A 14,379-nucleotide genomic window follows, 5' to 3' on the forward strand; every position below is an offset into this window, starting at 1 on the left:
CAGTAATTAGCTACATAGGCTTTGCCCTTTGCTGTCCAGTAATGACACCAGCTACTTCTGCCTGAAATAGTCTTCGAGGAACTGAAGGCTGCAGTGACTATATCTAGACTCCACAGAAGACTAACAATAAGAAATTATTCAGGGAGAAGAATGTTCTTATTAGAATTTCCACAGAAGCTCCCGACAACTAAAAAGCATCTTTATTTTAAATTCAAAAACTGATCAAGAACTTCAGAATCGGCCATAATGTGTCTGAATGCTAGGTGCTGCCACATGTTAACTTAGGGCTTGCAGAATTATGTAGCTGTGCTTCCTTCCTCACAGAAATGAAGGAGTCCGAGGTATACGCTTACAAGCACGGACAGCTTACCATGCAATACCTACCATGCTTACCACCCACTGTCTGTCCTCCCCCTTCTCAGCAAGTCCACGACAAAGATACAAAGATGTCTTAGCAGCTTTTGAAGAACAGGTACAAGTTGCAGCAAAACCAGAACATGTGCTGGTTTGTCATAACAAATTTGTAAATTGTGGGGCCACGAACATCCAAGATGATGCTGGATAAGCTAGGGATAAGAATCACAGTGGCTGTCACAAAAGATGACAGCACCGAGTATTAGACTTCTCAGATTAGAGATCAGAAAAGCTTTAAGCTGACAAGCAAGTGGAGAAATACCCCCACTGATGGCAAGGAGCATAGGGTCTCTGACCTCCAATCATTAAGATAAGAGACTGGGTTAGGGCTTGGGGAAAGAGCCGGACCGAGACCATCTAAAGATACTCGTTTTCTTAAAAAATTAAGCAAAGCTCCATTTTATTTAAAAATTCAACTGCTACATGTTGTGGTTTGCACTGAACAAAGATGGGTCACAAAGCAAACTCAAACCTGGGAGAAGGCACTGGACAGTTTGAATCTCACCTTACCAAAACGTCACATAAACCATCATGTTATAACCAGCTTTATGGATGCTTCCTCTCTCTGGACTAGTTAGCCTTGACTTTTTTGTATGCAGGGGAACAGAGTCAATAGGAGAGAGAGAACTTCTGTCCCTATATCCTTTTACCTGCAGTGGTTAGGAGACAGCCTACCGATATTTTTTTGAAATGGATGTTGCTGTAGTTTAAGAGTGTAACTATCTCTGCATTTTGTGAGGTCCCGGGCCCTGACATTGTATATTTTCTGCTAGCTGTTGCCAAAAAGGGCCCTAATTAAATTTAAATGAAACAATGCTATGGTTAAACCAGAGATTAAAAAGTTACATCTTCTGGGCTGAGAGAAGAAGTTGCTGAGGAAGCTTACAGGTCATTTAGGGAAAGAACTCCACAATTTTGGAGTTTGGCACTTCAGTTCATCCTCCTAGGCAACAGCAAAAAGCTCTTTTTAAGTCTCCACCTGGTCAACAGAAGCTGTTTATTGCTGCCCCCTTCTGTATGGTAAATTTATCATTCCTTTGATTCTGCAGACAAAATCATATCGGTTAACCTAACTGATGATTTAAACTAACCTGGCTAATTTTGCCAGAGGTGGATTATAGACCATCATAATAAATTCTCCATTGGCAAAACAAGCAGGGAGCAGCCAGCAGCGATAAAACAGAGACAGCAATGTCTCCCATCAGCACAACTAGATTTGGGAGAAGACATCTCCATGGTTTTACTTCAATCACTTTCATAAAAACGTGAAAATAACTGGGCAGTAACTGTGGGTGTAAGAGCATTACCTATTATCTGGTAAACTGGATTATTTTAGAGAAAGAACAAGAGATAAGTAAAATAATGACTTCATTATGGTTACAAGCCTAAAGGGTTTTAATGTGAAGAGTAGAAATATTTATGAATACATGAGATCTTATGGAAAATAAAAAAAATCTACCATGACGCTGAAAACCATCAGATCATGGGACAGCCTTCTAAGACATGGTGGAGGCCTCAGATAAAATGGCAGATCAAATTACACAAAATATTTGCAAGAAGTCAGTAATCCTCCAGTAGCAGTGGCGGATGAAGGAATCTGGTTTTCTGAGTCCTCTCTGTCTGATCTTGGTTGTTCCATTGCAGTCTGTTATAAGAGTAAGCCGCACACCAAAATCAGAAATACAGACTCTACAAAGGTTGTAATTAATTGGTATCCTTTCAAACGAAGGACATGATGAATTTTTTTTGCTTCTAATTATCTTCATATCAAAAATACCTTGATATCAACAAGGCATAGCAGGGGTAGATTTTGGATAAAAGAATAAAAGTAGGTCTTCATCTCAAAAGATGTGTTTTGTGAGATGATTATACATCTGACAAGATGCACTGCCTTGGTTTTACTCCAGTGATTAGAAGGTTTCTTGCCTAATTTTATTTGCAAACAGCTGCAAGCCTCAGCACGTGAAGAGAAGAACATCATGGATGAGTATTCTGGGCTGGCTGCCCAAAACTCGTTATGATCATTATACATCCTGCACATGGTATGTAACAATTTTCCCATCTTCATACGTGAATTTCGGTGTAAAAGGAGAGCTGAAAGGGCTATTTTGGAATATAATTATGCAACTCCAAGGTAAACAATAAAACGTCAACAACAAAATTAGAAACTGACAGAAACATGAAATGACTTCTGGTTTCCTGATGCACTATGAAGACTGCTACAACAATCAAGCTAGCAAAATTCACAGCTTCACAGCTCTGAAAATAAATCCAGTGGTTAGCAATTCTTAGAATATGAAGCTGAGAGAAAATCTGAAACATTTTTACTTTCACTTCAGATCGTATCTAAAGCCTGAGCTGTCCGAATGAAGTACATTACCTTGTCACATTGCTAAATGCATTCCACTTCAGTGTATTATTTGCAAAGAATAAGATATTTTTTTTTTATTCTGTATTCTTTGTAATAATCCTCCTAGTGTTTTTAAATACTCGGTTTTTCTGCAAACTGTCACACATAGTCTTCATTGATGATTATGTTGTTGATATTTATGGTACTTCTTTCAGTGTTTCTGCTGCTGCCTGCACAGTGAAGGCTGCAATGGAAATCTGTCTCCTAACTTCTTCCCAGGCTTCATGTTGATCAGCTTTGTTTTTAATGTCAAACATGGCATCATAGATCCCTGGGAATGATTCTCCTGCATACTTGTTGTGACTGCTCGGAGCAAAGATAATATGTCTGTAGGGAAGTTGAGGGGAAAAAAAATAGTATTCTGCATTAGGAAAATAAAACACATTACTTTCTGGATAAAATGAATCTGTTTCTATACCATCTGTTAAATTCTTTACAATGAAGATATAAATAAGATTATTGCAGCAATAGTACCTATAATCTGTGATGCAAGAAAAGAATATAAACTACATCATTCCATATGAATTCCAGAAATTTATAGCTAAGAAGACTTGAGATAAAGTTGACTAAAGTATTTTCCTTCCCCTCATTTTAGATTAAATGGAAAGGTGGGGAAAAAAAAAAAAAAAAAAAAAAAAAAAAAAAAGAAAGACAGCTTCGTTTCTCACAGACATGCACAATCTCCAACAGATACAAGCATGCTTTGAGGTAGGAAAGCTGATGCTTTAACAAGAGACTGTTCTCAACAGATTTTTAATCCCAAACTGTGAGAGGTACAAGGATTGAAGGTCTTAAGTTTTCCTTCCACACTTACTTTTTAGTGGAAGTTTTTAGTGGAAAGATTCCTGTTTTTAATTATGCAGACTGGTAGAAGGACCAAGAAGCTAGACTTCACTTGATTATTCTGCCTCTCAAATATTTACTTCTTGAACTGGATGGGAGGACTGCTGAATTCACTTCGCTGCTGTTGAAGTACTGCCCTCCACACTGTATTTCCTAGCATGACTGTTATGCTATAATTGATCAATTTATAGAAACTTCAATTATACCATATTTCACTTTCAAATATTAGTAACAACTTCCTAAAGATCCTTTACTACTGAAATTACTTAAACTGAGTCCAGGGCCAAACTTTTAGATCTGTTTAGAAGACCAGTGAAATCAATGGAAATGCTGATCTGAATAGGCTTCCAACGAGACCTTTCCTCATTCTGTATAGTGTGTCACTGAAGTTTTCCCTAATGTTGTTTGCCCTTTTCAATCTTATTTGTCCTGTTTAATCTACTATTATGTTGGAAAAAATTGTTACAATTCCATTTAGACACCTATAAATTTTCAAGGCATTCTCATAGGGTACTCTAGGCAGAAAGTGAAAAATAAGCCTTTCTTACCTATAGAATGGCCTGCCAGGTAATCCAAGAGGATCAATGAAAGCCCTTTCTAGAAACATGAGCTGATCATTTAGTGATCTGACAGCAAGTAGGCTAAAAAGAAAACAGGAATATGTTAGCTGCAGAGCGTTTGGCCCACTCTCACCCCATGCCCCAATGTGCACGGCTCTGGATTTACAAAGGACAGTAGATCTAAGATGTTGAACTTAAAGTGTAGCCGACAAAACACAGCCCATGTCAGCTAAACTGCACAACAGAATTATGCTGATCTGTATCGTGAAACAGTCTTGTTCATAACCTGAAGGTCTCTTAAAGCTATTTTTAAAGCCCAAGGAATCGTGGCAAAGATGACAGATACTTTCAGCTATTTTATCTCATGTTGCATCTCACCCCTTTATCTCCTTTTCATTAGGATGCTTAGGCAGACTGTTCTCTTCTTTTGTACAACAGTTTCTAAAGCCCCTCTTTTCCACAAAGCCAGCCAGCCGCAAATTACTTGAATGAAATCACATTTGTTTTTATGTAAAACCACAACATCTGAGAAACGGGAACCTTGTGATGCTAGAGTCTTCTTTTGAGTCATCCAAGAATTGTGTTGTTCTGATGGCAGACTGTAAATTCCCTACAGCAGAGACCATCTGTGTCTGTGTGCTTTGAATAGCTCTGAATTTACCCTGATGCTTAACAAATAAATGAATTGCAAAGAGGATTATACTGAATATATGTGGTTTTAGCAGTTTACATCCAAAATAACTTATTGTAGAGCTTCAAAGCATTCACCAATAAAAAAATGGTAAAATCTATATCACAGTAAGCATGGAGTAACTCTACTACCATCAATGAAATTGTTTCAAGTTTATGTTAGTGTCAAACGAAACCGAAACTGGTTGGTTGCATTAAAGCTTAGACTTAGGCCACCATCATTGAAACCATTTTGAAAATGTCACATACATGTCATAAATTCCATGTTTTACATAAGACATTATTGTTAACTCATTTATCTTGAGAGTTGCCACCATTAAAAAGATGGCTTTTATGCTCACTTAAGTCTTGCATAAGGGTAAGCATATGGCTAAAATAAATTCTTTGGAAGAAATGTAACATACACATATGTATATACAAAAGGAAGTTTGGTTTGTCATTTTGGGCATGGCCTACAAAGAATAAATCAAGAATTAAGTCAAGTTCAAATTAGGCCTTTTGGCATACATAGGTGGTGCATAGAATTTTTTGAAAGCTCATCAAAAAGCCTGCCACAACTACAATCACGGTGAAGCTTTTTTTTTTTTTTTTTGCATTAAGTGGTACCATTACCTTGAAAACTAGAAAGTTTTCTTTTTTGTTTCCAGAAAAACTGGAAAACAAAGCCCATGAGTCCACACTTGCTCTATGATAATGCAGTGACAAAATCTTAGGACATACCTCTGCTCAGAGGGAGTTACACGCCTGAGCTGCCTCTACTTGTGCTAGCCAGCATTCTAGTCACATCCATGTATCAACCTGGCACTGCTCCTCAACTAAAAGCTGTTAAGAATTGACATTAATTAGCTTGAACAGTTTTCAAAGCTAACATGGCTCTGCAGTGTCTCTGATGATCACTAATTCAACATTTCTGTACTTTATTTCCTAGAGTAACCAGATCCTTGAAGACAAAAGTCTATAAGGACATATAATGAAACAAATGACTGACAGTCATTTGTCACCAAGGTTACTTGGGGGACTAAATGCAAGTGAACACTACGCCCTCTGAGCCCAGAGAATTAGATCAAGTATTTGGAAGAAAAAAACCCTTAAACTTACTCATTGGTATCTACTTGTTGCAGTCTCTCATGAAAGCTAGCAGCAACTTCTGTAAAATTCTTCACAGCTGAAAAGAGAGCATCTGGAGGGAGCAGGACAGAAGTATTTAATTTCAGATTCTGAAGGAATAATTTAAGAAATCAAATTCTTCAAATTTAAGTTTTATCTTTCACTGTTATCATGATCTGTCAACTCCCACCGAATGAAACTCAGATGACCCCCTATTCCTACATTAAAAACTATGTAATTCTGTGTGAAAACCTCCCTTGGATACAATAGAAATCACTATTTTTCTGAATATAATTTATGATTTGCTACTTGAAATACCAAAAACTGGAGCATGGATTGCCAGAACCAGACTTTTCAGGTAGGTCTGGGATTTTATAAATCCCAACAACCTGTGTTTTACTGGTTTGTCCCTACACACACACAGAGTTTTGAGAAAGCCTGAGTGTATATATGTGTGTGCACACACACCTGATATTGGTCATTAGCAGACAAGTCCTAAACTGCATACTGTATAATGTTCTCAATAAAATAAAGGCTTCTCAGGCAGGAGGCATACTGTGAATCTCTATAACGTGAAATAAAATTTCACATGCAAGCACACGATCCCTATTGTGGCATAGGGATGAACCATTCCTGCCTGAGCAAGCCCCAAGGAAAACTTCTCATGGTGTTTGCACTTGCCATCATGGGCCTATAAACTGAAAGGCAAAGTTGTGAATGGATGTAAGGAGGATCTTTTTTACCCTGAGGACAGTCAAGCACTGTGACCCAGAGAGGTTCTGTAGTCTCTGTCCTTGGAGGTTTTCAAGACCAGATGGGATAAAGCTCTGAGCAACCTGGTCTGACCTCAGAGCTGACCTTACCTTGTGCAGGTTGACCTAGAGACCTCCTGAGGTTCCTTCTAACGTGAATTATCCCTATGATCAGTGTTGGACAGAGAATTATCCAACACCATAAACTGCAAAGCAGTGTGAATTTTGGGGGGACCAAGACAAAGATATCCTGTTGCCAGCATCAGTGAACTGCACACAGGTCAAAAAACATGCAACTGGAAATATTAGATCTATTTGGCGGTGGCATAGTCTCTACACAGACATACTAGTGACAAAATATTCAGATTTCAAATTATTAGGGGGTGTGGCTCTTGCTTTATTTACTGTTCATACAGCACAAGGTAAATACCAAGTCATGAGTAAGACACACATTAAGGTAAGGCACCTCTAGCATTTACAGAGGAGTGCAACGAAAGACTGTACGTACCAAAGGACACATTGTACGTTGCCAGTTCCTCTTGATGATTCCTTGACAAATTATAGATGATATGAGCATAGTTGCTCACAGATGATGCATAATCTCTACAGTCGAAAGGAAGCACAACGGAGTTGGCCAATTCAAACACCAGCCCTCCCCGTACCTGAGCTACTGTCAGATGATTCTTGAAAGTGGGATCATAAAACTTCTCCACAATTTCATAGGTTTCATAGACACTGTGGTAAACTGGATAGCTGCTGTATTTTTCTACATTCTGAAACAAAGCGAAACAAAACCATTATTCAGCTGCAGATATTCAGCTTTGCTTGAAAACCTTTGCTATGGGATTCAAGACATTATAAAGTATTCAGGTCATACTAATCCTGTGTAGCAACTACAGACAATTGAATGAGACAAACTGCTCAGTGGTGGCTCTCTTAGACATCAACCTATGATGAGACAAACGGTCATTTGGAGATGTCTCTCTCCATTGACCATGTACAGAGTCTAAAAAGGACAGTGAAGAACAGACGCATAACTTTTAGTTGGTTAAATTAAGGTTAGATTGTTCTTCCTCTCTTTGCTCGGATCTCAAGAGTAATTTCTGTTTGTGCTGCTGGATATGCCTTTTCAGAGGAAAAGACCACATTGAATAGATTGCTCCCTGAATTAGTCTTATCTCACGGTATGCTCCAGAGTCAAACCCATGGTTTCCACGATACACGAACCGTTTTGTCAAAGCTTCATAAGTTATTACAAGTCATTCAAACGTCTTCATAAGCCACTCATAAGCCTTCATCAACCACAGGTAATTTTGAGCACATCCATTTACCCTAAGCAAAGGTCCTTATGTCTGACTGACACCAAGCTGACCATTCTTATTTATTAAATATTTGTGTTGTAGTAGCACATGGAGTTCTAGTAATGCACTGGGACTCCACTCTGATACACCAACCTGAACTACTCCAAAAAGCTGGCAGTCTAAATGGCTCACTTACAGGTGATACTATTCAGGCAGTTACAGGGGAGAGAAAATTACAAAGACACAAACTTACCCAATTTTTACTGTAACGTGCTCTGCCTGAAGCAATGCCAAGACGTTGAAAAAAGACTTCAAAGTCATTACCAGAACCCAGTTTATTTATTCTTTTTAAAAGAAAAAGGAAAATACCTTGAGTGACAATACGTAGAAATATAATTTTCATTTGCTTTCAAGTACTGTGGCAATGATTTATTGTGCAGTCATAGTCACTACAGTCTTTCCCTAGTACGCTCTTTTCTGTCAACATACCATGAATTGCCTGTGACCCCTACATTACATGCACCTCATCAGCTGCATTCTCAGAGGAGCAGAGTCATCATTCTTAGTGTCAGAGAAATCAGACTCTCAAGAGAAGAATTTAACTTTATTCATTAATCATTTATTCTTTAATCATTGAGAAGACCCAATGCCCTTCCTCCCACTGAACTCTACTATCCCAAGCTTTCAACTCTGAGAAATCACAACAGTACCAGTGTGGCTCCATGGAAGAGAATCAGTCTTCAAGATTCCATAGAGAAACCCTGGTAAACTTGAAGGACAGTGTTGTAAAGTCCTGTTTGGTATGCTCCCCAGCCACCCAAACTTTGAGGCATTCTGGGAGCAAGTGCAAGGGAAAGCTGCTGTGTTAGCATCTTGTGTGCCTGCTGCTAGCTTGCGCGTACTGCCTTTATTTGTCTAAATTTCTATAAACTATGGGAACACTTTACTTTTCATATATAAAGCCTCCTGTACACGCTACAAAGACAGGTTCACCAAACTGTTGTACAATAGTTTATCAGCTGCAATCAAGAAAACTGAAAGTTATACCAGCTGAGAATCATACTTCTTTTAGGCACGTAGATCCAATTTTTCAAGTGGATCTTTCTTTAAAACCCACACTCTACAAGTTATAATAACTTTTGGCATATCATTTATTTTCTTTTCTCACTGACCTGGGGACCTCTTCATATTCTTTTGATGGATTTTTTTTATACCAGCTCTCATAAAGAGATTTGCCTTCAAACCCCTCATCAGGACTTGGTATCTAGAAAAAGTATATTGTAAAAAAAGACAAAGAGTACAATTTTAAATGTTGCCAAGCAACCAATCTACAACATGTCATCACATAAAGCCTATGGCTTTGGGCAATGAGTAAGTCACAGTCTTAAGTCTCTCAACCTTTCTGCGTTTCCATTTTAACATTTAAATTGCATAGAAATTTCCAGAGAAATATTTTATTTGTATGTATGTATATACACACACACACACATATATATAAACCAGGTAATTTTAGATGAAAGAAAACACAGGGAAACGAAAATATTTCAAGTCAATATTTACATTCTGATACCTCTTTATGAGAATTTCAGCCATTTAATTTAAATATGCAACACAAACATCCATCACAAACCCAAAACTTTTTGTTTTGCTTTGGCAGGAAATTTCAATTTTGTCTCGGTTTAATTAAAACCTGTTTCTACCTTGGTTTAGTTCTCAAAAGTTATTTTCATGGATGCAACTGTAACCTTAGAAGGGCAAAGTGTACAGTACTGGGCATTTATGTCATCATAGCTGCTACAGAGGTATACAAACCATGATCATCCTAAAGTTCATTCCTACCACTCTGACTACTTTCCAGATGACTGAGCAGGTTAGACAATGTGGGTATTTTTTTATCTTTCCTTTATATTGGTGGTCTGCTGAGGTTTTATTATTTTTAAGCTATTATAAATTTTTAATGTCTATTCTATTATTAATATTTGTATCTACTATCTATGAATTATTCCACAATAGGAATCAAAATAAAATTAACCTATTTGTGTTTTTGTCATGAAGCTAATTGTTCATAGAATGGCATTAACAGCCTTAACACTTTTTGCCACAGATTAACTTTGGTTGGGATCACACAGGACCCGCCTCCTGATCAGCATTCTCTTCAGACATCAGCTACCAACAAGATGTGGTTACATGCAATCATCAGCCTTTGTTGCTACCTCCCAGCTTGAGGAAGGGTTATGCAACCATGTTTACTGGTATTTAGGTCAACAGTTTAATGATGGCTTTTGGTGTCCAAACTCAGATTCTACCGACCTGATTTTCTGACTGTTCTGAACACCTGCACTTAGGACAGGTTACTATGGGAACTGCAGGTGATGAGCTCTTCTACAGTTCAGGACAGAAGTATCTTTATCTGGTCACTTAATTTTAACAAAATATTATTTGATGTCTTTCAATTGCCAGAAAATTATTATACTGAATTACTACATTTCCTTTACTGTTGTACCAGTCTAATGACAGCTTTCAAGAGATAAATTATTGACTCTGGAAAAGACAGATGAGTGAATATATAACAGCAGATGAAGACAGATATAATAGATTCATAGAATATATACAGTAGTTGAATGTACATTATATATACGTATATAAACCACAAAAAAGACTAATTAAATGTTCCATGCTTTAATAGAGATGAACAGAAAAAAATCCCAGAAATAAAAAGCCCTTAGTGCCAGCCTCTAAGACCCACTCTCAAAGCAAGGAACATCATACATCTAAGATGGTGAGGCTATTTCCTGAGAAAGGTCCCTACCTTTTTATTTTGTGTGCCACACAAATATGTGTGAAAGCATCATGGTCAGAGCCAGTGAATATCTAACAGGGTACACTGAAGCCGAGCACATTGACTAAACCTGTCATTTCATGCTAAGAACAACGCTGTAGCAAGCGTAATTTCTTCCCCTGCCCAAAGGGAGTCAGTCTGCCACTACCACTCTAGTAGTTGGACTGGTCAGCCAGGTTTGTGCTTGTTTCTGTCCTCTGGCTCACGGCATTTTTTTGTTCTTTAGTTCATAGAAGGAATACTTTCACAGGAGGAGCAGAAAAATCCCCTACTCCTGAATACCTAATAATCTAAAGGTATAAGTTTAAAACCCCTTTGCCACTCCTGGGAAAAAAGCTCCAATTACTTAGCTATTGACTTTAAAAGGGTACCACAGTCACAAAACAAACAACTGACACCGTATTTTGTACATAGAGCCCCATCCAGTAAGTGAGCACTGAACATGCTGGCTAAAAATTTCAAGCAATATTACCTCTTTAGTCAGACTGTATACCAGTCTGTACATCAGTGGTGTGCAGTCCACTCGTAGTGTGTAGTTTCCTGAAAAACAGGGAAAACTATTCAAAGAAGCAAATTCTACTCAGCTGAAACCTTGTGCCATTATTTGTTAATAAGAAAGGGAAAAAAAAGCTACACTCTCTACAAGGAACAAGCTGATTCTCCCTAAAGGAGAGTTCTCCTGTGATCTTGTCAGTGCGTTTGTATTGGTTAGGATTCATTACAGCCCAGCTTTTGAAGCAACCCTTAAGAGTTTTTCTTATGTCCTTGTGCTTATTACACACATTATAAAAGGCGAAGCTGACTAAAGTGTTGCCATAAAACTACTGACAGGTGCACACCACTTCTTGTCCCTCCCCATGACTTCCCAAATAATGTAGCTACTGTAATTGACTTCTTCCCTGAAGCAACAGGAATATCTAAAGGATACTTTATGATTCCAGGGCATGGTTTCCCCCCATATCTACTCCCAAACTAATAAAACAAAATTATCCCATTGAAGCTTTCATGGATCTCTGAACTAAAATGCCTCCCAGTCATCTGTATATACCATCACTATTCCTGTAAAAGACAAATCAGAACTATGTACCTTCGATGGAGGAATCTGCATTGATATAAGCCACTCCCCGTGATTGCAATACTTTGGCATTTTCCTATGACAAGGAAAAGAGGAAGAAAATGCTGATAAACATTTTTGTCCTTGGAACTACTTTTTTATCCACACAAGTAACAGCTGTTTCATGGAAAGACATCATATGCTGCAGGAGCCGTATATCCTTGGTAGTTCAAAAACTTAAAAAAAAACAACTGAAAAAAAAAGAAACTTAAGAGAAAGGGGGCGGGGGGAGAGAGGGAGGGAAGGAGGGAGGGAAGTGTTGATTTCTAGTACAGATTAATCAAAGACCTGCCACTGTGCAAACTTCTCTTTGAACACTATTGGTTTACCTCAGCCCACTCTGTTGATCCTAACAAGCCAAATTCCTCTGCATCCCAGCTTGCAAATATCACTGTTCTCCTTGGCCTCCATCCTGAAATAAAAGACCATCAAAACTGTATCAGAACTAAAGACTGCTTGTTACATGGCAACTAACATGAAAACAAATGTCACTTTTTTGGGTTTCATCTTTCATCCTGATCTGTGCTGAAAGAGGTGTGTTTAAGGAACTTTAACACCAACTTCTTCAATAACCTAATCTAATAATGGTTTTCTAATTTTGTAGCAATGTCATTTCTTCAATATTGTGCCAAATAATGTGTTACTTTTCTTCTCTCAGCTTTAATTGCAAGAAAATCTTCTGAACTTTAAAACTCTGGACAAGGAAAAATAACGTGCTTGTGCAAAAATTCTTGAAAGAATGCTTTTCTACTCTTTTTGCTGTGTTCAATTTAGTACATATTGCATACCAGTGTCTACTCTGACAGAAAAGTGTTTGGCACGTTTTCCTGTCTGTTAGTGAATTCTTTGACCTGTCCCAAACGCTAGATTTCAAAACCTCAGGAGTTCTCTGTATCTTTGACAGATCACCTTCAAAACAAAGATCTTTCACTTGATTTAAATCCAGGCCAGATGAAACAGGGTCTTATTGTCCTGCCCCTTTATCTCCGCCCAAAATTTTCTTTGAGGCTATTAGAACCTTTTCATCTCTTTCTCCCTTTCTTTTATACCTTTTCTTTCTTTCTTTCTTTTTCCAGCTTGCATTCTGAAGACAGTTTCCCCTGGTATCCAATAACTGAGAGGGAATGGAAAGGAAACTAAACATCAGTAAGTTTTAAGTGCAATGGGTAGGGCAAATAAAGCTCTTCTAGTACAGTAACTGAGTTACGTCAGAGCTTTTTTTCCATGGGATGTCAGATAGGGAGACACATCTGCTCTGACAGCAGCAGAAATTTGGTACAGTTGACATTTGCTCCTATTCTAATGTAACCAGGCATGAGGTATTTTTAACCATTACCTCTGACTATGTTTGCACAGCTCATTCTGCATTACACAGAAATACTTTGTTTATTCTTGTGTCTGTCTCCAAACTACAGTCAAATGCTGAGAAGGCTCTCAGTGTTGCCCTCATGAAGCCTCGATCATTCCACCACTGTATCAATCTTACAGGACCACTGAAACATCTAGTTTGTCCAGCCTCAAATACACTGTAATCAATTGTACCTAAATGTCATATTTATTTCAGTATCCCTGATTTTGTGTTTTGTTTTCCTTTAAGTGTACTTTCTCTTGAGTAGAAGTACCTTACATATACCAAGGTTGCAATCGGAACTAGTCAACAGCTGCAAACAGTGTGCTTATTCCAGAGATCAGTTAGATACATGTGTTTAATTTTAAGCATAAACATAAATCCCAGAGAAGTCAATGGACACTGCTGAGAGCAGTGGTTTTGGTGTGTTTTGTTCTTTCATTACCTTACCTTTCCTTTTCAGTTTTCCGAAGCTCCTCACAATCTCGTGAACCACAGCTGCCCCACTCTGAGGATCAATGCCACCAAATACCCATGAGTCACGGTGGCCTCCCAGGATGACGTATCTGTCTAGAGAAATTAATTAAGGAGGTGTACTTAGAAAAAACATTTCTTTTCTGCCATAGAGATGTTAATTGTAAGATATTTTTAATTTTCCATGTAAGTATCAGGAAAAAAAGCTTAATAGTTTGTAATACGCACGACAGAAAGGCAAAAGCATTTTAAATCTCCAAAGACGTTTTTCTGTATTTTCGGCCAGTGCTAAAGAATTTGTCAAACACAATAACTTGACCCCATAATACTTAAAACTATTATATTTCATACTTTTACTTCTATTCTTAGAAATACTGCAGCTTTCCTCTAAAGATAGGAGCATCTTTCCATATTTTACAATAGTGTGTTCCATGGTAAAACTGATCCACTCGTTGTACAGCACGCCAACTCACAACATTAAGGTGCGCTGAACGCAGTATTTCTCTGAAAAAATATATATATATATT

General features: G+C 37.9%; 1 protein-coding gene across 2 annotated transcripts in view; it reads right to left on the reverse strand.

The window, feature by feature from the left end:
* Window positions 1–797: 797 nt before the first annotated feature.
* Window positions 798–14,379, reverse strand: part of LOC101918547 (putative N-acetylated-alpha-linked acidic dipeptidase) — a 31,451-nt gene continuing 17,869 nt past the window's right edge. The window contains exons 10-19 of one of the 2 annotated variants that reach the window (XM_055802468.1): window positions 13,829–13,948; window positions 12,360–12,442; window positions 12,004–12,067; window positions 11,389–11,456; window positions 9,250–9,341; window positions 8,331–8,421; window positions 7,285–7,549; window positions 6,016–6,097; window positions 4,216–4,308; window positions 798–3,151 (exon numbers count right to left, since the gene is read on the reverse strand). In XM_055802468.1, coding sequence (XP_055658443.1) covers window positions 2,962–3,151; window positions 4,216–4,308; window positions 6,016–6,097; window positions 7,285–7,549; window positions 8,331–8,421; window positions 9,250–9,341; window positions 11,389–11,456; window positions 12,004–12,067; window positions 12,360–12,442; window positions 13,829–13,948 — 1,148 coding nt within the window. In that variant the 3' untranslated portion in view covers window positions 798–2,961. Of the gene's footprint in view, window positions 3,152–4,215; window positions 4,309–6,015; window positions 6,098–7,284; window positions 7,550–8,330; window positions 8,422–9,249; window positions 9,342–11,388; window positions 11,457–12,003; window positions 12,068–12,359; window positions 12,443–13,828; window positions 13,949–14,379 lie in introns of those variants that run through there. The other variant, XR_008746905.1, reaches the window with a different exon arrangement.

The sequence above is a fragment of the Falco peregrinus genome, chromosome 4 (assembly GCF_023634155.1).
Source record: "Falco peregrinus isolate bFalPer1 chromosome 4, bFalPer1.pri, whole genome shotgun sequence".
In the NCBI taxonomy this organism is placed as follows: Eukaryota; Metazoa; Chordata; class Aves; order Falconiformes; family Falconidae; genus Falco; species Falco peregrinus.